This window comes from Ahaetulla prasina, chromosome 12, assembly GCF_028640845.1.
Source record: "Ahaetulla prasina isolate Xishuangbanna chromosome 12, ASM2864084v1, whole genome shotgun sequence".
Lineage (NCBI taxonomy): Eukaryota > Metazoa > Chordata > Lepidosauria > Squamata > Colubridae > Ahaetulla > Ahaetulla prasina.
Window position 1 is genome coordinate 30,234,807 of NC_080550.1, and position 26,252 is coordinate 30,261,058.

General features: G+C 39.8%; 1 protein-coding gene across 1 annotated transcript in view; it reads right to left on the bottom strand.

Moving 5' to 3' along the window:
* Positions 1-3,217: 3,217 nt before the first annotated feature.
* RSPRY1 (ring finger and SPRY domain containing 1) overlaps positions 3,218-26,252 on the bottom strand; it is a 44,883-nt gene continuing 21,848 nt past the window's right edge. The window contains exons 3-15 of the mRNA XM_058155665.1: positions 24,788-24,840; positions 22,198-22,310; positions 20,491-20,617; positions 19,740-19,798; positions 17,357-17,423; positions 15,025-15,156; positions 13,164-13,279; positions 11,097-11,240; positions 9,053-9,164; positions 7,070-7,172; positions 5,778-5,930; positions 5,455-5,559; positions 3,218-4,171 (exon numbers count right to left, since the gene is read on the bottom strand). Of these exons, the coding sequence (XP_058011648.1) occupies positions 4,075-4,171; positions 5,455-5,559; positions 5,778-5,930; positions 7,070-7,172; positions 9,053-9,164; positions 11,097-11,240; positions 13,164-13,279; positions 15,025-15,156; positions 17,357-17,423; positions 19,740-19,798; positions 20,491-20,617; positions 22,198-22,310; positions 24,788-24,840 (1,381 nt within the window). The 3' untranslated portion in view covers positions 3,218-4,074. The remainder of the gene's footprint in view (positions 4,172-5,454; positions 5,560-5,777; positions 5,931-7,069; positions 7,173-9,052; positions 9,165-11,096; positions 11,241-13,163; positions 13,280-15,024; positions 15,157-17,356; positions 17,424-19,739; positions 19,799-20,490; positions 20,618-22,197; positions 22,311-24,787; positions 24,841-26,252) is intronic.

Here is a 26,252-nt window from a genome sequence, read left to right on the forward strand (position 1 = left end):
AAACTGCCTGTACAGATCAAAGCCATACACTTTTTTTAGCTACAGCACATGCTTAATATCTAGATCAGGGTTTCCAGTCAGCAACCTGGCTGAGGAATTCTGGGAGTTGAAGTCCACAAGTCTTCAAGTTGCTAAGGTTGGAGACCCCCGATCGAGAGGTTCTACTATGTTCCAAGAAGGAAAACTTCAGTCAACAATAAAAATAGACTTAATTCCCAATGAAAGTTGTAGACAAACTAGTTTTAACATTAAGAATGGGGTTACAAGGCAGCTATCAGATACAATAAATACACTAGCATGCTGGCTTTGGTTTGGCTTGACAATCATTGGACACCAGGATGGTACAGCTTATTTTAACCTTCACAGCCCTCCGGTAAGAGATCAGCAATACAGGTAGTCCTCAACTTTCAAGAGTTCGTTTAATGACCGTTCAAAGTAATAACGGCATTTTAAAAAGTGACTTACGATCATTTTTCACATTTATGACCATTGCAGCATCCCCATGGTTGGGTGATTTACATTCGGATGCATGACCACTAGTTCATAGAATAGAATAGAATAGAATAGAATAGAATAGAATAGAATAGAATAGAATAGAATAGAATAGAATAGAATAGAATAGAATAGAATAGAATAGAATTTTTTTATTGGCCAAGTGTGATTGGACACAGAAGGAATTTGTCTTGGTGCATAGGCTCTCAGTGTACATAAAAGAAAAGATACGTTCATCAAGGTACAACATTTACAACACAAATGATATTTATGACGGTTGCAGTGCCCCAGGGTCTTTTGCAACCTTCCCACGAGCGGTCAGTGGGGAAGCCAGATTAGCTTAACAACTGTGTTACTACCTTAAAAACTGCAGTGATTCATTTAACAACTTGACAAAAAAGTGAAATGGGACAAAATTCCACTTAACAAATTTCTCAGCAACATAAATTCTGGGCTCAATTGTGGTCGTAAGTCGAGGACTATCTGTATTTTAGAAATGATCTGACTCCATGTGGCAAATATAAAAAGCAAAAGCAAGAAGGAAACTGCTTTCTAAATGTATTTCTCCACAGGGCCTGAAGGCTTAGATATCTTTTAGAGATTACGGGTGATCTTTGACTTGTGATTGCAACTGAGCCCCAAATTTCTGTTGCTAAGACAATTGTTAAATAAGCTTTGCTCCATTTTATGAACTTTCTTGCTGTTTGTATGTTGCTAAGTGAATCACTGAAGTTGTTAGTAACTCCGTTGTTAAGTGAAACTGGTTTTTCCCATTGACTTTGCTTGTCAGGTTGCCAAAGGGATCAATCACATGACCTCCAGGACATTGCGACCGTCATAAATGCATGCCAGTTGCTAACTGCCCAAATTTTAATCACATGACCATGCATGCCAATTGGACCATGCATGCTGGAAAAAATGTTGTAAAAAAAAAAAGCTTTGAATATAGTCACGAGTCACCTTTTTCAGTGCTGTTGTAGCTTCGGTGACTAAATGAATGGTTGCAAATTGAGGACTACCTGTATTGCCGTTCCCTTATTGGAGGGCTGTGTAGGTTGAATAAGTAGTACCATCCTGGTGGCCAACAACAGATTTGTACAGACAATCTGTACTAAAAAGGGTTGGAGGCAAGCACAGAAATGATATGGCAATTTTATGTCCCCAGAAGGTTGCATTGTTTTTTAAGGGATTTGGAAGGGTTGCTTCATTCACAAGATCAAAATACCCTTTAGCAGCTTTGTAGAGCCTTCCTGCATGGTTTCTCAACCTTGGCACCATAACTGGCTGGGAGTTGAAGTCCACATATTTTTTAAAGTTGCCAAGGTTGTAAAATATGGCCCTACTGAATAGCCACAAAGGCATATACGGCAGCAATACCATTTCACAGTGCTTTACAGCCCTCTCTAAGCAGTTTAGAGTCGGCCTATTGCCCCCAACAATCTGGGTCTTCATGTCTGCATATACATTTACACAGATTAACAGAGTTGGAAGGGACCTTGTAGGTCATCTAGTCCAACCCCCCCACCACCCAAGCAGAGACGCTACATCATTTCTAACAGATGGCAGCCCAGTTTCTTCTTGAAAGCTTCCAGTGATGAAGCTCCCACAACTTCTGAAGGCAACTTCTGTTCCATGGGTTGATTGTTCTATCAGAAAATTTCTTATTTCCAGATTGTATCTCTCCTTGATCAGTTTCCATCCATTATTCCTTGTCTGGCCTTCAGATGCTTTGGAAATAACTTGACCTTCTTCTCTCTGTGACAGTCCTTCAGATATTAGAATGCTGCTATCGTGTCTCCCCTGGTCCTTCTCTTCACTAGACTAGCCATGCCCAGTTCCGGCAACTGTTCATCTACGTTTTAGCCTCCAGTTCCCTAAACATCCTGGTTGCTCTTCTCTGCATTCTTTCTAGAGTCTCAACATCTTTTTTATAGTGTGGTGACCAAAACTAGATGCAGTATTCTAGGTATCAGATACTCCTCAATCCCAATCCTACTGAGCAACAAATCCCTACTTCTTGGCCTTTTGGCTAAGATGAAGTATGTGTAGATCCCCTCTTCCTCTTTTTACGAGACACATTTGTATGTGAGAATTTTTTTATAAAACATTCCTGGCATACTACTAGTTTTAAACCTGGGAATCCATTTTGAGGCAGGGAGCTCCTAAATGCTCCGCATGTTAAATATTAACAGCTAAATCACTCCCCATCCACTTTTAAAAATCTTTTTTATGGGTCTGGTTTTGTGACGCACCTGCAAAATGGGGTCAACTTTTATTCCAGTAAGAGCTGCATTTCCCTAACTCTGCAATAAATAAATATGCTAGCATGAAGTGCAATGCCATAAACTTAAAAAGGATTATGCAATTTCTTTTACTCAGTCTTTCCCCGAGTACTTTTTCTATCAGTTTATTCTGTTCTTGTCTCAGAAACTCATCTGTATATAATGACATTCATCTTAAGAAAGGAATCAGTTACCAGTAATTGTGAAGTTGAATTTTTCCCCCCATTTCCCTCTCTTCTTAAAATTCAGCACAGCTTATTTAATCTCAGGATGAACATTTTGATATGGCTTTGCACTATTTTACAACTTCTGCTTCTTCAGAAATCCATGGGGAACTAGGAGCAAGATTGAGGCAACTGTTTTACAGAAGTTGCCTGAGCCAAACATCATAATATAAAAAATAGTTAGGATTGTCTTAAGTAGAAGTTAACCAAATCAAGATATTTGCTATTCAAACATGTATTTCTTCAAAACAATATTAACACATTTGCTCCATATTCTTCCCAGATCTTAAGATCCATAGTTCACTATTTTCAAAATGTACAGAACTTGCAAGAACAGATTTTTTTTTTAAAAAAAGCAATGATCAATGGTACCTTAAAAATACCTCGAGTATCAAACTATCTCCAGTCTGTTGCTGCATTTATAAGAATTCCTCCAGAAAATTAGCTTTTTTTCTTTTTCACAAAATTGTAGGTACTGAAACTGAAGGAATTAGAAATACAATGAATGAAAATAACCAATTTTCCTCAGAAATCCATTTCTTCATGTCGATTTCAAGTCTCTCTTAACATTTCCATGCTAACAGTCCAAAATATATATAGGGGTTGTACTCTGACCAGCAGGAAGCTACAGTGACAAAGTAATATTAAAAAAAAATGCATAATGGCTGCCAAAACAAAGGCTTTGGGAAACAGCTACGTCCCCGTTTTAGATTATGCATTAAAAGTTTCCAGTGCAAAGGTCTTCAGTGTGTGAATGGAAGGAGTTGAGAAGGAAAGGCAAAAATTAACCAGAGAAAGAAATGAAGAAGGCTTTCCTAACCAGTCTTGAATGAGGGATAAATTAAATGGTATGTCAGCTTTCACCACCAACTTTTCAAAGAAAGCATCTCACGAGGATGAGACGATGCAGCAATTCAACAGGCTTCCCATCTGTGGTCCTTATGGGGATGAGTCTGGGCTTCGGCCTGTGGGGTGGGGGACGGGACGGGATGGAGCTTGTTTTGAGCTGCTTTTCTTCTGGCGCTGGATGGAATGGACCGATTGGCAAATCCACATGAGACTGAGTTCTCCTGGTGTCATGAAATGTGAGCAATCTGTCGGACGCGGGTCTGAATTTCTTGCCGACACAAAGGGCAGGTTTCTAGTTGCAAGGCACATTCCATGCATAGATCGCTGAGAGAGACAAAGATGCAAGAAGAGGTTATTTAAGGTGGGTTTCTTTCCCAGAAGAGCATCAAGCAAACTTTTAAAAAGGGTTAAAAAGGTGCCAAATATATTGAGGGTTATTATGGGTTTGGCCCAGGCACCTCTATCTTGAAGGAAATATTTGGAATGAACAAAGGAATATAGTGCATTCTAGGGCAGGAACGTATTATGTAGATGTGGGTATGCATAGATCAATGATTCTCAACATTGGCAACATTAAAATACATAGACTTCAACTCCCAGAAGTCATGGACTTCTGGGGACTTCTGAGAGTTGAAGTCCATGTATCTTAACGTTGCCAATGTTGCTGTCAGGCCTGGAAGCCATCTTTGGTGTTAGGCCTTCAGGCCTGCCACGTTTACACTGTGGGAAACTGAGAGGGGGGATTGCCTGGAGCATGAGTGATATATAGTCATAATACTCCTTTCTCAAGAAGTCAAGGACAACTTGCCCTGCACCTGGAGGGCTGGAAGTGGGAGGCATCCCCAGCTGGGAAGATGTTTGATTGGACCATGTGATGGACTTGTGGATTTTGGGCAGGAACTTGAACTTTTCTTTGGGTGGGGAAAACCTGGAAGTTTTCAGATTCGGGTTTTCCCAGATGTGCCAATATGACATCTCTAATAAAATGTAACTTTGAGGAATTTCAAGCCTCGGAGTTTTCTTTCGTTGGGGGTGTTACTTGGAACCCTGACAGTTGTCAATGTTGAGAAACACTGGCACAGATTTGAAGCAAGCGACGTTTACTTCCTCTTAGCCAATCTAATCCAGGGATAATTGGGAAGGATGACATAAATAACTTAACAACTTAACAACTGTGGCATGAAAGGTCGTAAAATGGGGCAAAACTCACTTAACAACTGGTTTCCGTTTAGCAACAGAAATTTGGGGGTAAATCATAAGTTGAGGACTATATATAACCTGTTTCCCCAAAAAGTAAGGCAAAACTGAAAAATAAGCTCTAGCATGATTTTTCAGGATGCTCATAATATAAGCCCCAGTTAAGATCATCAGCCAGACGGACGCATTTAGTACCGTTATTTCCTGGAAAATAAAACCTAATCGGAAAATAAGCAATTAATGCATCTTTTGGAGCAAAAATTAATATAAGACCTAATCTTATTTTCAGGCAAACATGGGTATATATATCTAGATCAGATGTGCTCGACACGTGTCCACACTGCCAAGGGCAATGGGTGTGTGTGAAATTACAAGAAATGTCTATCAAAAATCATTGTTTCTCGAAATACCTGTGTCCACAAGGCCTGAGTTCTGTGTCAGCTATTTCATCGCAGCAAAGTGTACAGCAATTTTCTCGAATGCTCACTTGCTTTAACAAGGCCAGGCGTCTATGTCTGAAGATGGAATAGGAGGAGGTGAAAAATAGACACACAAACTGACAAGGCGTTCATATTCACATTAATGCCTTCCTTGGGTGAGGAGTTAATGCATTGCTTACTAATGTAAGCAATGCATTAACTCCCCACCTAAGGAAGACAATCATTTACTATCTGCAAATGAAGGGAAGATGCAGAGCACAAAAGTGCACCCCAACTTTCCAGATCCAGGTTACCTTGGTAAAATGATTTTCTCTTCCGCTGTCAGAAACGCATAATTGTTAAAGGTGTTAAATTTTGCAGAGGGAGGGTATTTGAAAGGCTTTGCTCCAAAATTGAACTCACACTGTTGGTAAGACATGAAACTAGCTGCAGCAAAGAAGCCGGAACTGTGTGATAAAGGATGAAAAACAAAAATCAGTGCGACAATACAAGCTACCTATTGGAGTTAATTCTTCATAGTGAGAGGCTGGGAAACGCCCAATGGCTGTGTGTCTTTTGTGGCTCTCTGAATCCTGGACTACAACCTTCATCATCCCTAACACTTCCTTTAGAGAAGGAATGTCATCAGGGTAGTGGCATTCACAGCTGCAGGTGTTGTTTTTACTTTTTAAGGCACAGATGACTTCTGTGGCTGGGAGTTATTTTTATCAGCATGGGTTGATGGGCATTCTCTGCATCAATGTTTCTCAAGCTAGGCGACTTGAAGATGTGTGGACTTCAAGTCCCAGAATTCCCCAGCCAGAAAAGGGTGACCAATTTACAATCATAACAAGTTATGGTTGTGATGGGCAGACCTATTATGGTTGTAACTTGAAGACAGTATACAGATGGTCTTCAAATTATGATTATAATGGAGCCTGTCCATCATGATTATAACTTGTGACTGTCGAAAATCAGGTCACCCACGACTGACCCAACATTTTTTTTTTGCAACTGTTGTTAATGTGTCACTTTGAGCAATTGCCTCTTCTTTTCTTAGTAGCAGAGACGGGGAATTCAAAATTGCTATATCCCATTAAGGAAGCTGCCGTGAAATAAGCCTCAAGAAAACTCAATAGGGACAGAAAAACAGTCACAGAAAACGCAAAACAAGGATCTCCCCAAGAAAATAGGTTGGTGGAGGAAGGGAAAGAATAATAAAGGAACTGGGTCAGCTGTACTTGAAAATAAAAGAACTATTTTAAAAGGCCAAAGCAAAGCCATACTAGTGTTCACATCTGAGAAATTTAAAAACTATGATTGATTACACAAGCCACAGTGATTTAATAGTGTATTAAATCAAAATGAGTGGATTTACCCATCATGCTTAGTTAAAACACAAGCCAATAAATCCTCATTGGAGATTAATATTTTGTTTGAATCAGACCATATTTTGTTTGAATCAGCTGGGCTCCTTCAGGTACTTCAGGTTCTGGGCCTCCTTAGGGTCAAGTCTTATTTGATTAAATATTTATTGCTAATTCTAATTCTGCAAAGATGGACTTTTACTGCAAAATGGGCATTGCCCTCAGAAGAATGAACTTACATAGCTGATGAAAACACTTGCTTCTCAGCAGGAAGCTGGTTCCCGTTTAAATAAAAAATCATCTTCTTCTCTTGCAAGTCCAGTAAAAATCCTATAGTGTCACCTTAGTCAACATAAGAAAACAAGCTATTGAAACACAGATATCACCCAGACACTGTATCCTGCAAAAGAGGAATAGGGAGCTCAGGTCTTATCTGACAACTACTGAAAGGGTAACAGTAATAGAGTTGGAAGGGACCTTGGAGGTCATCTAGTCCAACTCCCTGCTCACGCAGAAGACCTGTACTAGGGATTCAAACTGCTGAAGTGCCAACCTTTCTGATCGACAAGCTCAGTGTTTTAGCCACTGAGCCGGTCCCAGTAGTTGGGTTACATTTGTGTTCCCCATAACGCCCAATCCATACTATGCAAGGGACTTGAAGGGTCGTAATAGCTCAGGCTGTAAGGAGCCTGTTATTAGAACACAGCAGCCTGCAATTACTGCAGGTTCAAGCCCGGCCCAAGGTTGACTCAGCCTTCCATCCTTTATAAGGTAGGTAAAATGAGGACCCAGATTGTTGGGGGGGCAATAAGTTGACTTTGTAAATATACAAATAGAATGAGACTATTGCCTTATACACTGTAAGCCGCCCTGAGTCTTCGGAGAAGGGCGGGATATAAATGTAAATAAAAAAAAACTTGAAACAGTCTATGGATTTGTGTTTCCATCTTTCCCACTTTTATGTGTTTCTACCCCTATGTATAAAAACCTTTCAATAAATATTCAGATATGTGGAGAAGATAAAATGACTGTTCTCTATGTGTTTACAAATTAAAAGCCAGTCTTGCAAACAGGGACACTATCTTAGAATAAATGCTATCTTCTTCCTTTTAGCAGTTTTAACCGTGTTTATTCCATCTAATCAAAACCAAGAAAACTACCTATACCAGGTGTTATCTCAACCAGGATTTGTAAACCTGCTTCAAATTCTGGTTAAGATAAAAGCTAAATCAGCATCAGAATTGACATTACTTTCTCTAGAAATAGTGGTATGCAAGGGGATAAAAATTCATATATGAGAGAAAGAACCCATTTATGAAGTTGGCTTCTGATATGATTTACTAGTGATTTACTAGTTGGGTTACTAGCAGCTTTATCCTCAAAAGCATTTCAGCATATTAAAAAAAAGGGATTTAGAAAGTTATGCAGAATTTGGCTGCAGGAACATGCTTTCTTTTTAAAACCAAACTATTTACAATTTGTAATATGGAGGGATGCTGCAAAAGTTCCACCCCAAGATAAATTAATATGTTTATGTCTTAATAGGTTTGACGTGTTAAGAGAAGTATGGTGCTCATCAAGGTAATGTTCATGAAATGTAGTCATAAATGAATGATTGACAAATTTAGGCTTGCTACAAAGTCCACTGCCACCTTCACAACACGTTGTCTATTGATTTTATTCTGCCTACCAAAGCATTAGCCAACTAATTAGCTACACTGTTTGCAATTTACTCTGTTTCCATGGAGGAAGGCCTCTTGAACTCACAAGATCACTGCGGAAGCACTGAACTAATAATAACAACAGGAAACAGGTGTACAGACATCCCCATTAAAAGATTACTGGGCAGCGAGACTCCTACGGCTGCAGGTATCTTGCTCCATTGTTCAAAAATCTATTTCATGACATTTTTCCCCCGGTTTTTAAGTCTCTATGCTAGAACTACAGACAGGAAGAGTTCATTGAGCCCAACTCCCTTGCTCAATGAAGCAATCCAAATTGCTTCAAGAAATGGCTGCCCACCTTCTGGTTGAACACCTGGAGCAAAAGGAAGCCAGTTATTTGTAATTGGTTCCATCTGCTCCCGTGGTAAGATTTTCCTAGCACTGGAAATTAGATCATTGTGCTGTGCTCTACCCTGTAGGATAATAGAAAACAAATGAGGACTAACTGGATAGTGACCCAACTTCAGCAACGAGAAAACAAGTGGGACAATATCATACCTTCCTTCCAGCATGGGTGGGAATGTGGTTTACTTCGGGCATTATACCAGATCAGCTGCCGGCAGCCATCGTAAGCACAAGAGTATTCATCGTCCCCGATACCATAACCTTCCTTCAGGAAATATAGAATACAGTATTTCATTAAAGGATGTGTCTGCCTATATATTTGGGTAATAATCAGGAGGATCTCAATACAATGCAGATGGGTGTTCTAATCTGAGTGAAATTTCTCCACTTATTCTATGGGTCAAAGCACAAAAGGATAGGGCTAGAGGTTGTAAGAGATTTGTCAGAAGAAACTCTAAGAGAAAATATGACTAAATAAAATCATTTCACTACAACACCTGCATGTTCCCAACTTTAAGTATTATCAAAATATCAATATTAATCAGAATAGAGTTGGAAGGGACCTTGGAGGTCTTCTAGTCCAACCCCCTGCTCAAGCAGGAGACCCTAGACCATTTCACAACTGACTGTCCAAGCCTTTTCTTAAAAACCTCCAGTGATGAAATACCTACAACTTCTGAAGGCAAGCTGTTCTACTGATTAATTGTTCTCACTGTTAGGCAGTTTCTCCTTAGTTCTAGATTGTTTCTCTCCTTGGTTAGTTTCCATACATTGTTTCTTGTCCTGCCTTCTGGTGCTTTGGAAAATAGGTTGACCCCCTCTTCCCTGAGGCAGCCCCTTCAATATTGGAATTTCTCTAGACTAACCAAACCCAAATTTGCCAACTGTTCTTCATATGTTTTTGTCATTAGGCCTTTAATCATCTTTAATGCTCTTCTCTGCACTTTTTCCAAGCATCTTTATTGTAATGTGGTGACCAAAACGGGATCAAAACCAAAATAATTCTGCCTAACACAATTGAACCTTGTTCCCTTCTCCATGTTGCTGGGAGGAGATGCCCTTGAACCTGTTTTCACAGAGCAACCCCAGAAGGAATTGATGGACAACAAGTCCACCCACCCCACTACCCATTAGTGACCAGTAAGCAATTATTGGAATACAACCAGGGCAAGAGAATCAAGTCTTGATCAGATCTGCTTCTAAATTGAAAGAAACTGAAAAGCTGAAGGTTGCCAAACGAGCCTGGAAGATGAACAGGGCTCTGAACTTCTATTTCTCAGGTCCCTATCACTTTATTAATGGCCATCAGCCAGCCTGAAGAGCAATACCAGCTGTTCTGACCTAGGCTTCCCAAGGAGCATGGAGCCAAGTCCTCATCCTGATAAACCTCTTTTATTTAATTTACAGTGAATTCCTCTCCAGCAAAGTCTTTCCTCTCCCAGTCTTTCAAGATATTCACAATTACCAACCTTTATCAGGCTTGGAGAGTGGCCAGGCCGATATCTTTCAGACACTGCAATACTTGGTAAGAATACAGTAATGAACTAATTGTCTCCTGCAAACTCACCTCCCCTTTCGCTCCTCTTTTATTCCCTTTGGGAGGGGCCATTCATCGTCCACCTGTGGCCTTCCTGCCAAGTTGACCCTTGTTCTTTAGCTGTTCCCTTCATCTGGCAACTCCGCACATGTGCACACTGGGAACAGGCTCCAGATATTCGTGTGCCTCACTGATGTCTGACTCCAAAGGAAGCTGGTAAGTGGCATAGGGTCCTGGCCCCATCTCTGCCTCTGATGCAGAGCTCTCATCAGAGCCTTCCTCAGACTCCAGGACCGGCCAATGTTCCTCCCCAACCTCCTCACTTTCAGAATCTGCTGCCACAATACCAGCAGGGTGAATGACTCATCATGCCCCCTGCAAGAGATGACTACCTTCTCTGCTTTGTGTGAAAGATACCCAAAGCCAGCAATTACTTGGCTTCTACAAATACAGAATACAGTATAATTCTCAGTACAGCAAAATGCAGGAAAATATTGCTAGGATGGGTAGTTCCACAAACATGCCACAAAGAATACTATCCATGTAGTTGCTTTCAAGTCAAACTTTCAGAGGTGGGATGAAGAGATGAGAGAATAGGAGGGCTTGTTCGGTGCCAGTTCAATTTGGTAGACAGATCCCACTGACAAGAGCAGCACTTACGTGATTGAGAAACTTGCTGTCTTTAGTAGCCCATCCTATCTGCATCACTCCAGAGGTAATGACTGTGACTTCATAGTACCAAGCTCCAGAATCTACACAGAAGGTACATCGGACACTTTCAAAAGACGAAGCATCACATCGGGCCTAGCAGATAAAAATGTGGAGGAAAAAAAGTAACGTACATATGCAAATTGACGCTGAAGGGAGCACCAAAGGGCACATTAAAGTGCTCAGCTTCCCAATTTATTAATCTCATATTTGTTGGGAGAACTGTAAATCTCATAAACCTCAACCAGCACAGTCAACTGACTGGGAATCCAGGTGCTGCAATATTGTTCATCTTGAGGCTCGGAGCTGGAGAAGGCCGCACCGATTTGTGGCAGATCACTGAACATCTAACACAGAAAGGATAAAGATGTGCAAGGAGTATCAAGGAGACGTGTTGTCAACCAACCCACTCAGTCATCTAGTTTTACCAAGAGTAAGGTAAAGGTAAGGTAAAGGTAAAGATTCCCCTTGCACATATGTGCTGGTTGTTCCCGACTCTAGGGGGAGGTGCTCATCTCCTTTTCTAAGCCGAAGAGCCAGCACTGTCCGAAAAAATATCTGGGGTCATGTGGCCGGCATGACTAAATGCCAAAGGCACATGGAATACTGTTACCTTCCCACCAAAGCTGGTCCCTATTTTTCTACTTGCATTTTTACGTGCTTTTGAATTGCTAGGTTGGCAGAAGCTGGGAAAAGTAATGGGAGCTCACCCTGTTATGCGGCACTAGGGATTTGACCGCTGAACTGCTGACCTTTCAATCGACAAGCTCAGCATCTTAGCCACTGAGCCACCACATCCCTGTACCAAGAGTACACTTCACTAAAACTTAAGTTGTTACAGAAGAAGCGAAGTTGAAGCTGGCGTTTTTGCATGCAAAATGATACAATTAGTTTTCCCTTTTCCCCGCCATCCCCCTATTATCAATTAATGTCCAGTTAGGTGCCCGTATGTTGTTTGGGGAAGGGACCCTCAGTTCGTGGGCTTTCCAGCTCTGCAATCTGATGAGTGACCTTGGGCTGGCAGGTGTTTCTCCTGCCTAGGGCTGGCACAGCTTGACACAAGAACAGTTTTTTTCCAAACGCCATCACTCTGCTAAACAAATAATTCCCTCAACACTGTCAAACTATTTACTGAGTCTGTGCTACTATTAATCTTCTCATCGTTCCCATCACCCATCTCCTCCCACTTATGACTGCATAACTGTAACTTCGTTGCTTGTATCCTTACGATTTATATTGACTGTTTCCTAATATGATTGGATTGCTTATTTGCACCCTATAACTATCATTAAGTGTTGTACCTTATGATTCTTGATGAACGTATCTTTTATATACACTGAGAGCATATGCACCAAGACAAATTCCAATCACACTTGGTCAATAAAAAATTCTGTTCTGTTCTGTTGTTCTGTTCCGTTCCGTTCCATTCTATTCTATGTATTGATGACTATTGCAGCATCCTGGGGTGATCACTATTTGCTACCTCCCAGCTGGCTTCCAACAAACAAAGTCGATGTGGAAACTGCGTATGCTTAACAAGTGCAGTGATTCACTTAACAACCATAGCCTAAAAGGTCATAAAACTGGGCATGACTCACTTGTTTAGCAATGGCAAGTCTGGTCCCAGTTATGGTTATAAGCCAAGGATTGCCTGCCTGCATATTATATCTCCATGCACTTACCAATAAAGAGGGCCCATCTCCCTTTCTCAAGCTAAGAACCATGTAGTGAGACAATCAAGAATGATGTATTTATTTTGGGTCTCCAAAGAGCTACAGATCTTACCCAGAATGCCTTTATAGTATGCACTTTCCTCCATCAATTACACAGAAATGTTTTTTTTACAATGCTGTCTGATTTGAGTTAAAAGCAAAATAATTAAAATAAGCACTCTGAAAGCAATGTCTTTTAGTTCATAGAAACTCCCTCCCTTCAGACCTCCCCCTGCTATTCAGGAAAATTGAGCAGGCATAAACAGTATTTCATAATTAATGCACAAAAACACACACACAAGGCTACCTCCAACCCATGAGGTGAAATCTTCAGATATTCACTGACATCATTGCTATTCAGCATGGCTCTAATATTGGTCAGGTCAACTTTCTCGTATGTAAACTGTCTCCCTTCTTTCAAAACTGCAGGAAACAAGAGGAAAGGTTATAAGGGCTATCCCAGCAATGTAGTAAAGGTAACCTAGAAAACTGAATTCATCTGCCCAATTCTGGCCATTTAAGAATGAATCAAACACTTTCCAAATAAGCAACTATCCCTTTAAATGACAGGCATTCAAAGATTGAATTCTTTAGAATTTGGGCTTAAGGGGAATGACCCCACATGCTAAATGCTTCCTGCTTCTCTTCTGCCAGCAAAAGCAATTAAGTATAACTGCTCCATCTGTGGTTTGCTTAACATTATGTGCAAATGGGAATCCCTACCTGGTTTTTCTTCTAACAAATTGGAGTCATTAGCTTGCCTTAGAATTTTAGCATGTCAAAAGAAGAGCAAGCCAGGGACTATGATTTCTACATGTCTCTAACCAAGATGGGAGAGGATCCATTCTCACCACCAGCAGAGGAGCTTGCAAAGAGCAGATACTAATATACAATATTTCCCAAAATGCAGTTATATATTGAATTTAAGAGTGACGGCTGTCAGAGTGATAAATATTGGCTAGGGATACTGTAGTTGGTATTTCTCCAGAAGGCTTCTTTCTCTGATTAATAAACTAGAGATGGAATATAACAAAACCTGTGAATCTGTGCTTCTATACGCATTCTATTAATACTAGCTACATTTAGCTGCTGGCAAGAGATTACTTTCAATTTACCAATTAAGAAATTCAATTTCAATGGCTTTTCGTTAATGGAGGACTTTATCTTCTGAAAATTGATATGGTATTTGTTTTAGAAATGAATTAGATTATCTAACACCATCTGCATTCAAAACAGGACAAATAACACGTGTCATTTTGTATCCTTTCCCTCCGGAGCTGGGTCTCAAACCAGTTTGTTTTTTTGGCTGACATAACTTAATCCACAAAAGAAAGTCTAGGGAACCCAGCTTCCAGACTAAATGAACAGTTTAGAATCTCCAATTAAAACCTCTTCAGTCGGAAAATCCAACTATTTACCAATTAAAATAGACAAGTTCATGGCTATGCTTCATTAGGACACTTGATAAACATAGTGTAAATTGTATCTGCCACTTTCCTTGCAATTACCAGTAGTGGAGAATTGGATCTACCAGCATAGGTATTAAAACAAGACCTTTGCAGAAATGGAGAAATGTGCTAATTTACCTGCTCCCTTTCAGTAATGGAGAATCCTGATAGATTGTACTCTTCTACAACAGGAGTCTCCAAACCTGACAACTTTACAATTTATGGACTTCAACTCCCAGAACTCCTCAGCCAGCGCACTGAAGACTACAAGTTTTAAAGTTGCCAAGTTTGGAAACCCCTTGCAACAAAACAATGTATTATTTCTATTTGTCTGATTTCCCAATTTATACTATATTGTGCCCTAATAACCACCAGTACTATTGTGTCAGATCGCTAACCAAGAGAATATTACATTTTAAGCACAGATGCTAAAAACAATGTGGATTTAGAAGAATTAAATTTCACAACAGCGGTATCTCAATGTAACTACTGCTTCCCTCGGTTTTCCTCCTCCTGCTCCACCTTACACACATAAATTCATCCACGCCACTTCTATACCATTCAGGAATTGCACCCCAAACATTTGATGAAATGAATATGCAAGTTTATTTTATAAACATATTAGTATTAAGGATTGTTACTTTTGCTGCAAACACTAGACATTTCTAATAACCATGCTGTTTAGAAACATCACCTTCACAGTAGAAAAACATTACTTACACAGATTGTCTAAACTCCACTGAGCACAGAATCCAACTTGGCGTTTTAAATAGTCCGGATTGTTTGTCCATTTCTCTAACAAAACCAGCTGATCACTGATGCAGGTATCGGAAACTGTCATTTTATTCTCACCTAGAGTTGGAGTGGGTTCACAATTATGAAAAAAAAAAAAGGCTTTTGTGCTTCCCCCCCTTCCCCCTTCCCATATTCCCCATTCTCATACTATATAAATTCCACCATAATCCATTAAAGCTTCAGCAGCCAGTAGCTGCTGGCAGACAGACAGGGCCAGAGGCCAAGAAAACAACTCCAGCTACAGTCATCGTCAGGAGCTGAATTCAGCTCAGGGACATCTTGATTTTACTATCCATTTCTTTTTTAAGATATGCAAATAGCAATAGCAATAATACTTAGACTTCTATACTGCTTCATAGTGCTTTACAGCCCACTCTAAGTGGTTTATAGATTCAGCCTATTGCCCCCAACAATCTGGGTCCTCATTTTACCCCCCTCAGAAGGATGGAAGGCTGAGTCAACCTTGAACTGGTCAGGATCGAACTGCTGACAGTTGGCAGTGATCCTGTAAAACTTCATTCTAAGCACTGCCAACTATGGATGGATGGATGGAAGGAAGGATGGAAGGAAGGAAGGGCAATAGTAATAACACTTAGACTTATATACCTCTTTACACTTCTTTACCGCCTTTACTCTAAACAGTTTTCAGAGTCAGCCTCTTGCCCCCAACAATCTAGGTCTTCATTTTACCAACCTCTGAAGGATAGACGGCTGAGTCAACCTCGAGCCTGGTAATATTCGATCTGCCAAACTTCTGGCAGCCGGTGATCAGCAGAAGTAGCCTGCAGTACTGCATTCTAACCACTGCACCACCGTGGCTCATGTTTGAACACAGACAATACAGGTCAAGCCAGAGGCACATCAGTTCTGCCCCCATTTCTTGACAATGAATTTAGTCCCTTGCAGCTTTGATATTTGGGGAAGAAGTCCTCAAAAGCACCATCAAGATCCTAATGGATGACAGAATTTGTCATTCTTCTCCGCCACACCTAGAGATGGCTGAGGATTCAAAGCTTATGCTTGACAAGCCTTCCTGCTTTCTCCAATGCCATCTCCAGTGGTGTGAAAGGAACAACAGGAAGGAGATCTACCTGTTGCTACCTGCTGGTTATTTGCTTAAAACACTGATGCTACCACCACTGTTGACCATAGCCAGGTAGGAATTTAGAAGAAAGGAATAAACCCAACCCCTGGGAAGCCCCTCGTGGCTCCCATGTGACACCTCTCCTGCGCAGACTGCACTGGCTACCTGTGGCCTTTAGGGTGCGCTTCAAGGTTTTGGTAACTATCTTCAAAGCACTCCATGGCATAGGGCCGGGTTATCTACGGGACCGTCTGCTGCCACCAATTGCCTCCCACCGACCCGTGCGCTCTCACAGGGAAGGACTCCTTAGGGTGCCGTCAGCCAGGCAGTGCCGACTGGCGACACCCAGGGGGAGGGCCTTTTCTGTTGGGGGCTCCCACCCTCTGGAACGAACTTCCCCCAGGTCTTCGTCAACTTTCTGACCTTCGAACCTTTCGCCACAAGCTTAAAACACATCTATTTATTTGCGCAGGACTGGACTAGAATTTTAAATTTTAAATTTGGTTTTAACGGGGTTTTATTATTTTTATTGCAATTTTTAATATTCGGCCTTATTTAATAAGTTTTTTAAATTGGTGTTTTATTTTCTATTTATATGTATGTTTTTATTAGGCTGTAAACCGCCCTGAATCCCTCGAGAGATAGGGCGGTATAAAAATGTGATTAAATAAATAAATAAATAAATAAATAAATAAATAAATAAACAAACAAACAAACAAACTAACTTTCAAAAAGGCAGATGAGACCTGGTTCTTTCCCCAAGCCTTTGGGTCAGGGTGAGCAGAACAGAATTCCGAAGTGGTTTGCCACTGTCTCCTTTCTAGGGCAAGAGAGACTGGCTGGCTCAAGGTCACCCAGCTGGCTTCATGCGTAATGCAAATCTAGAGCTCAAAGCTTCCCATTTTGTAACCCAGTGCTTTAATTACTGCACTGAACTTGCTCTCTGGATGAGCTATAATGGAATGTATTTTAGTTCTGGTTGCATGTTATTGTTTTAATTGGTTTTTAATGGTACATGGTTTTTTGTATTGTTTTATTTGTATGCTAGCCAAAGTCACACTGTTTGATTTGGGCAGCCATATAAATACTCAAAATACTGTAAATATCCCACATCATAACCCATCCTGGGACCTGTTTTGTCTTTAACTCTGCATTTCAAATGAGCACACTTACTTGTTTGTGCAAACTTCTCCAGGGCTATTAGAGCAAAAAGCATGACAGTCGGATGGGACTGGAACTCCTAACATAAAGAAGGAAAATTATTGCATTCAATATTCCCCAAAGTTGTCTTCAAAATCAAGCACTGGTTGATTTTTCCAACACAGGGGGAAAATAGCTTGTGTTGGTAAGAAAAATTACTCTTTAACACAATAAAAATAGCCTGAAGACAAAGCTTACTTCAGAGAGCCAGGCATCAATACAAACTGCTTTCCTACACAAAAGGAAACAAGATAACTATTCTAGTTTAGCAAGTGAAAAAGCCAGAAATTCTAGCTACAGGATCACCCCACTCCTCTTCCCCACTCAAAAAAGGTTCATCATCTTCCAAACCATAGTTTCTGCAGAGGTAAGTTACACCACATATAGTCAATGCCATGGTTTTCCCAGTTGCAATGTATGGCTGTGAAAGTTGGACCATAAGAAAGGCTGAGCACCAAAGAATTGAGGCCTTTGAACTCTGGTGCTGGAGAAGATTCCTGCGAGTCCCTTGGACTGCAAGGCGATCCAACCGGTCAGTCCTAGAGGAGATCAACCCTGACTGCTCTTTAGAAGGCCAGATCCTGAAGATGAAACTGAAATACTTTGGCCAACTAATGAGAAGGAAGGACTCCATGGAGAAAAGCCTATCGCTGGGTACGATTGAGGGCAAAAGAAGAAAGGGACGACAGAGAACGAGGTGGTTGGATGGAGTCACTGAAGCAGTTGGTGTGAGCTTAAATGGACTCTGGGGGATGGTAGAGGACAGGAAGGCCTGTAGGAACATTGTCCATGGGGTTGCAATGGGTCAGACATAATTTCACAACTAAGAATAAGTTACAACAGAGGTCCCCAAGTTTTCTGGCTGGGTGGCCCCGCAGGGGGGTGGGGGAGAAGGGATGGTTGTTACTGGCAGGACTGTGCGCGAGTGCGCATAGCTCCATTTCACTCCCACAAATGGAGCTTTATGTGCAAGTGCGAGCACCCGACACTCATGCAAGTAAAGCTGTATGTGCGCACACACTTGCCCACTGCTTGCGTGGCCTGGTTCTGAAGGGGGAAGGTTCTGTGCAAGTGCCCACCATTCATGCAAGTGGCACACACACTCGTCTACTGCTCACACGCCCCGATTCCAAATGGGAGGGGGGGATGTTTCTGTGCAAGTGCCTTTTGTGCATTTGTGCAAGTGGAGCTGCACGTGTGCACACATGCTCGCTCACTGCTCACAGGACCCGGTTCTAAATGGGCTGCAGACCCGAAGCTGGGACCCCCGAGTTACACCAGCCCATTTGCAGCCTTCAGCATCTCTTCCAGAATATCAGAACCACCTCAAACCTCCTTGACCCCGATTTAGATATATTTATTTCTTTGGAGAAAGGTTTAAAGATTAAATGGGGGCCTTAAGGTTTTGATTCTAGGCTCAGTTACCTTGATATCATAAGTCATATTTCTGCAGCCTTCAGGCAAGGCTGAGGGAGAGGCCTTTATCATTTTAAGAGTCCCTTCTGAAGCTTTAGTGTGACTAATGATGAGATTCCCATGCCCCATGTAAATTATACTGCAAAAATTAAGAAAAGTAGGCATGGATTTTATGTAAAATAACAGTGACTTCAATTCTAATACTAAAAGTAAAAAGGCAGCTGCTGCTTAAGCCAGAATCCTTATATAACCATGCCATATATGACTCTAGGTAACTGATCTATGATTAAAGAAAAGAATATAGTAGATGTACAAGTATTTTTAGTAGCACGTAAGTAATTTACAGCTACTTTCCCCTAAGTTTTCAAGTACATGTTGCCTGACAGCCTTAAAAAATGAAAAGGTTGTTAAATTTAAATGTTGCGGGTGTTTCGGTATTCTACAGCTGAAATTGGAGTAATTCACAACTTTTATTTAGAATTGCACATAAAAATTCACTGAAAGCAAAAATTAGGGTTGTGGATCAAGTGAGCATGTGTTTTACCCAAGCAAATATGTTAGTAGTTATGTGATTGTTTCACTAAATGATAACATTCAAAATATCCTATACAGCTGGACTGCTAGTCCATCCAGCTAGCAAAAATATTATTAACTGCATTAGTAGCAGCTTTTGAAAAGTTTGAAAATAACCATGTAGAGACTGGAGGGATGTTGGTGCCTTAACTAAACATGCTAACTTCTGACCGTGGCTCTTCTCTTCTTCTTTACCAAAACCTGTCAACCTTCATTGTGCCACTGAAAAATAATTGCAATGGCTAGACACACTATGCTGCGGCTTCCTTTTTTTAGTGACACAAGACTAAATGAGATCAGGGCATAGAAATCCCTTCAAATGTTTACACACACAATACTTAATATACTGATTTATTTTGGTACTCACCAAGCTCTGCAGTAAGTACTCCAAGATTCCTTGGCTGAGTAAACCTACACTTGCAGGGCCTGTAAAAACACTAAAAATGAAACACGTGCATCGAAGGTGCTGTTTTACATTGTTTAAGAAGTCTCTTCAGAAAAGTTTAGGACCCTGCACTGCCTTTCCAGTTCTCTTGTTTTATGGAAGTAAGAAGCATGCAGCAAAGAAGATATAACTGCAAAAATATTTCTAACTAGGTTTTCTCTCTTTCTCTCTCTTTCTCTCTCTCTCTCTCCTCCCGTCCCCCTCTCATTACCACAGAAGAATACAAGCAATACATAAAGTGATTTACATAATCTGACACCTCCAGTCTTGTTTGTCCTTCTAAAAAGGTTGGTTAAATTCAGTAGTGACATTTTGTTTCCCACCTTCCTTCTGACAAAACAAATTCTAGACTTCCCCTCTGTAGATTTTGCCATATGGGAGTCAGAACAGGAATCTATATGTAAACATCTCACTCCTACCACTCATAAACCGCTGTACTACATTCTGGCAAATGGCACCAGGGATTACAAATTAATTTAAAGAGATTAAAACACTGTCATGCCATCTGAAGGATGCTCTATGAGCAGATGTCTAATTATAGACAATATATTTATTACAGATTAGGAGAGGGTGAAGCTGCAAAACCTAGAAACAACAGCGGTGTGTGGAGAAGTCCTAAAGAACTGAACTGTAACCGCCCCAAAGAGACATAAAGACTTTCCAGAATCCTTACCTGCAAGCTTTTCTGCCAAACAGCCCAGGACTGCAGTGGTATTTCGATGTTTGGAAGGATGACAGGCATCCTGGAGAGCCACTGCTCCATTTAAATTTAATATTTCTGTCAATTTCTGCAATGCATCCTACACAGGAAAAGGAGCAGGCTGTTGAATGTCAGATCACCAAAAGAAACGTTCCATTCCATTCATATCTTAGTACCATATAAGGTAACCTATCTATACTTATACAGGCACAAACCGAATTTGAAATAACCCTTGATAGAATCAAGTAAGCACTGAAATTGCACCAACAAAATTTATAAAATAAAATAAAAATAATTAAAAAATAAATGAGTGAATTAAAAAGAAAACAAAACAACAAAAATCCTCAAAGGGCAGATTCAATGGACCATTTGTGAGATCTAAATCTCACTGTTGATTCAAACTGAGAAATTTAGATCTCACACATTGAATCTTTTTTCTGCTATCCATTTTCTATGTTTCTATGAAATAACAAAATCAAGTTTTTCTTTTGGAGAGTCTTTACTTAAGACGACTTTCCAATATGGATGATAAGACACCAAACAGAGATGGCTCACAACATTTAACTAGAAGTCACAAGATTGAAGGAAGCTGAGAAACACTATTAAACACATAAAATATTTTATGTGTTTTATGTAAATACATAAGTATAGATTACTTGTGCTTCAGGTAAACATAATTCATTTGCATTGTAAAACAAATATACTTAAGTTTTACATCTGAAAGTCACACCTAATAAAACACGCAAGCCATTCTGGATGATGTCTGTTAAACTTATCCTTATACTGGGTGTCACTGTGGATTGTGGACGGAAGCAAAAGATCAGCAATTTGGAGAAAACTGATATACACAACATACCAGTAATTGCATTATAAGCAGTTAGCAAATGTAACCATTTTGAAGCTGCTTCAAACTTCTCCTGTTTTTGTTTTTATATATATAGTGACACAGTTTGTGAAATTACATGTTCAAATACAGCATTAGGAATCACATACTGAATTCTAACTATCTAAGATTTAGTTTTTTTAAATGGTATTCTATTTTGTCGGAGCAGATAACTTTTTAGAGCATTTTATAATAGAATTATCAGCTTTTCAAAGAAAAAAAATACAAAATTGGAAGCAGTTCTTAGATTCCTATTATTGGACTGCAAATGCTTTTGATATTTTAATATTATGAGAAAAAAAATAGGTCTTACAGCAATAGGATGCAAAAACAACTAAGAATTAACAAGGCACAAATTATAGATTTTTTAAAATATAAACAACTAGTGACGATAGATGAATTAAAATGAATAATATAGAGAACTTGGAAAATTAATTATATAAACAATATCTGTATGTTCAGCATTACTGAGGCCACATTACACTGTGATCTACTATGAAAGATACATATTGTATTGATTAATATCAAATTGGGTTTGCCAGAACACATGATTTGAGTCACTGTTTTTTTATTTTTTTCTGAATTTTTACTCAAGTTATATTTTTGATATAAAACTGACAAACATTTTCCATTCAACCACACTGAGGTATTTTATTCATTTGAGACCTGCATTTTTAAAAAAGCACACTTCTAAAGGAGATTAAAATCAAGGAGATTAAAATAGACTTTAAAAGCCGTTGCTTTAATTTTAAATTTAATCAGATATTTTATTTGTCCAATCTGTATATTTAACTTACTTTGGTTGGTAATGGGCACTCATCCAAGAGTAAAGTTATAACAGCTGGTCCCAAGGGGTCTTCTAATGGAATAACTCTTATTAAGGACTGGACAACTTCCAGCCATCCTTCATCTGTCAACCACCAAAGAATAAAAGCAAATATCTTAACTTAAAGGAATAAAGAGACATACCACTAATCAAAAGCAGGATTTCATCAGCATTTGAATAATTCAATGGGACAAATTGTCTCAGACATATGACAAAAATAAAACGATCGGCTGTTGATCCAGAGTGGAATGGCAGGACAAAATTAGACCTCTTGGGAGTCAACATAGACTCTCGTATTATCCAAATGGAATGTCAGGGCAAAATTTCACTTGTACAAAATACAGATGGAACTTGATACTTTCCACACGTGAAAGTCAAGATGCATTGACTTCCCCATTGAAGTCAATGCATCTTATTACATGCAAGACTATTAGTGAGTTTCCATAATTCCTGCAGAATCAGATTTTGCTCTCTTTAGTGTATGTGGGATGGGGAAGTTTATCTCCATTTTCTGCTGAAGCCATCTCATTTGTTAGATTTATAGGTAGTCCTCAACTTACGATCACAGTAGAGCCCAAAATTTCTGTTGAGACATTTGTTAAGTGAGTTTTGCCCCATTTTATGACCTTTCTAGCCGGTTGTTAAGTGAATCACTGCAGTTGATAAGTTAGGAACATGGCTGTTACGGTAAGTGAATCTGGCTTCCCTATTGACTTTGCTTGTCAGGAGGACACAAAAGGGGGATTACATGACCTTGGGACAAAGCAGTGGTCATAAGTATGAACAAGTTGTCAAGCATCTGGATTTTGATCATGTGACCATAGGGATGCTCAAAGGTTGTAATTGTGAAAAATGGCCATAAGCCGTTGCAACTTTGAACAGTCACTAAATGAACTGTTATAAGTTGAGGACTACCTGTATATCATACTGTTCAGGAGCGCAAGGAAACTTTTATTGTGCCCTCTCCTCTTAATTTTTACCCAAAACAATAATCCCATAAGGTAAATTGGGTTGAGTGAATTATCCAAAGAAAGCTGAGGGGATTTTGTCCGTTGCCAAAGCCCACAAGAATTTGGGGCTTTGGCAAAGGACAAAACTCAAACACATTGACTCCCCAATGTCATTTTGAAAACCCCAAACTCTGTATGGTGTTTTAATGGGAGTTAAAGATAAAAAATACATTGCTTCACTCTAAATTGGAGGTAAAAATGCTGGGGGGAGATGTTGCACCCAATAGTCACGCCCAAACAGACTCTCTTTCTCCAGCAAATCAGAGACAGTCAATCATATTTTCCACAATATGTACAGAAAATTGAGTCATAATGAATTGCTAGTCATAAAAGGGAACTTTGAAATTCTCATATGCTGTAAGAATTGCTGTAATCACTTTAGTCAGGAACAGTGTTTTAATCTGGCCCTATCTCCTAGTTCCTTCTTGAAGAAATGGGGAAGAAAAAAATAATGGAGCTTTTGCAAAGCACACTGCAGGATAAAGAAATAATGAAGAATACCCTGACTGCTTTTCTGTTTTTAGCACAATAACAGCTTAAATTCAGAATGGTTACCTGCAATACAGGAGATCACAACAGTATTTGGTAAAGAAAGCACAGGTAGATAGTAGGTAGGCCTCAACTTACAACAGTCGCTTAGTGTCTGAGGTTCCAAGAGATCCCCCAAAAGGTATTTATGACCTGGTTCTGAAGTTCTCTCCCCCCCACCACCACTCACACAAGTGCCCTGCACTTACAGCCATCTGTAGCATCCTATGGTCACATGACCCTTTCTAGTTTTTCCAAAAACAGCACTTCCCTGGTTTTTTTGGCAAAAACACCCCATAGCAACCAATGGGTTCATTTAATGACTATGGCATTTGTTTAACAACCGCTGCAAAAATGGTCATAAAATTGGGCTGGTCACATGATGGCCCGCTTTATCTGTCATGATTTATGATCACAATGAGAGGCTTCACTGTGGTTGCTAAGTCAAGGACTACCTATATCAAGGAGTAGGTTTGTGTAGGCATGTATGTTTCCCATAAATTATGCTATCAATCTGCAGAATTTTATGAGCAGCTTTCAGTTTCTCTAACTGATCTTGGAGCCCCAGAATAGAATTATTTAACTTTTTGTAACTGTGCCAAGCAATCAAATACTTAATATGCACAGCAGCTTGAGGGAAATCTAGAGGTATCTGTACACGCTGGAGGTCTTCCCTGCTCCTGCAAACCTTCTTGGTTTTTAATTACAACTTTCTTTTCCATTTAGATGAAAAGTACATAGCTGCTCCTTTAGTGATTCTAAGATAAATAATTCGATTGCAGTAGAAATAAAATAAGTCAACTGGCAGGCTGATTTTTTCCAACAGCATAATTCATAAATTTAGCCAGATTAAACAGGTACATTTATAATTATCAAAGAAATGGTTATTTTATTTTATCAAGCTTGCTGTCAGGCAGAGGTATCATTTAAATAATTGTTCAACACACACTGTACGTCTTTCCAGAGTGAAAAATTTATTTAAACAAAGAACAATTGAAGTGCCACCCAACGGAAAGGAAATACCTGTTTCTGCCATTTCGTGCAAGGTCATCATCGAATAAGGAGGTTCCTGATCACTAAAAGGAAAAAAAAAAAAGGAAAAACCTAGTTAATTATTACCAAGCTGGTACATTTCTACCTGCCCACATTGAATGAAAAACAGTGCAGGTAGTCTTCGACTAACGACCACAATTCAGCTAAGCAAGACAGTTGTTAAATGAATTTTGCCCCATTTTACAACCATTCTTAGCACAATTATTAAGTGAATCACTGCAGTTGTTAAGTTAGAAACCCCATTGATATGGCTTGTCAGAAAGTTGCCAAAGGTGATCACATGACCATCATAAGTACATGTGTTGCCAAGCATCCAAATATTGATCACATGACCACACGGATGCTGCAGTGGTCATAAATGTGAAAAATGGTTATGTCATTTTTCAGTCCCAGTGTAACTTCGAACGGTGGCTGTAAATCGAGGACTGTCTATAATTCCAACTCGCGACAAAGCTGTCTATCTAATCTGTAGAATGGTTACATTCTACTCTGTTCAACTATCCAACTAATTCTTACATCACTGTGTATCTTGCCTTTTATTCTTACAACAATTCTGCTAGTCTCTCTCCTACAATGGAGGATTTTTACTACTGCTTACAAAATAACGTAAATGTAGGACTTCAGACAGACAACACAGCTCAACATGTGATAGGATTATTTGAGGGATAAAAGGGGGTAACCTTCTGGACACTTGAATTCCATGGAAGGATAACTGGAACCAAGTGAAACAAACTGCCATTCAAGCTACTGATACAGAGACCAGAATAACCATTACAACTGTTTATCCAAGGATGTGCAAAAAAAAATGGTTTAATACAATTTTGTGAAAAACGAGTCTCTTCCCCCCCAACGAAAGACCGATGAAAATAGGAACAGAATGAATTAGCCAATGAAGGGACTCCATAAAGAGCACCAGCGAAATTCAATGCAAGCAAATATTTGGTATGACACTGATATTCTGCCTGTCTTTAATTTCAGAACTCAAAGGAGAATATGCAGGGCTACGCCAGCATGGTCATCTTCGCTTCAGTGAAGTTACAATATTGCATGCCTTCCAAACACGCCCAGGGTGCTTCATTCCTCGGCAGAAAAGACACAAAAGGTACAGAATGGCTGATAAAGAATGATCATCTAAAGAATTATGAGAGCTTTTGACAGCAGCAAAGGTATTCTAGAACAGGTGTGTCCAACTTTGGCAAATTTAAGACTTGTAGACTTCAACTCCCAGAATTCCCCAGCAAGCCATGCTTGGGAGAAAAAGCTGCAAAAGGGGAGGGGGGTGCAACTTACAACTTTTTTCTAGCTTCCCCATTGACTCAGCTTGTGGGAAGTCAGCAGGGAAGGTGGTGAATGGTGGTTATGTGATCAGGGGATGCTATCATTCTCTGAATTGTAACAAACTAGTTGCCAAGTGTCCCAATCCTGATCACAGGCT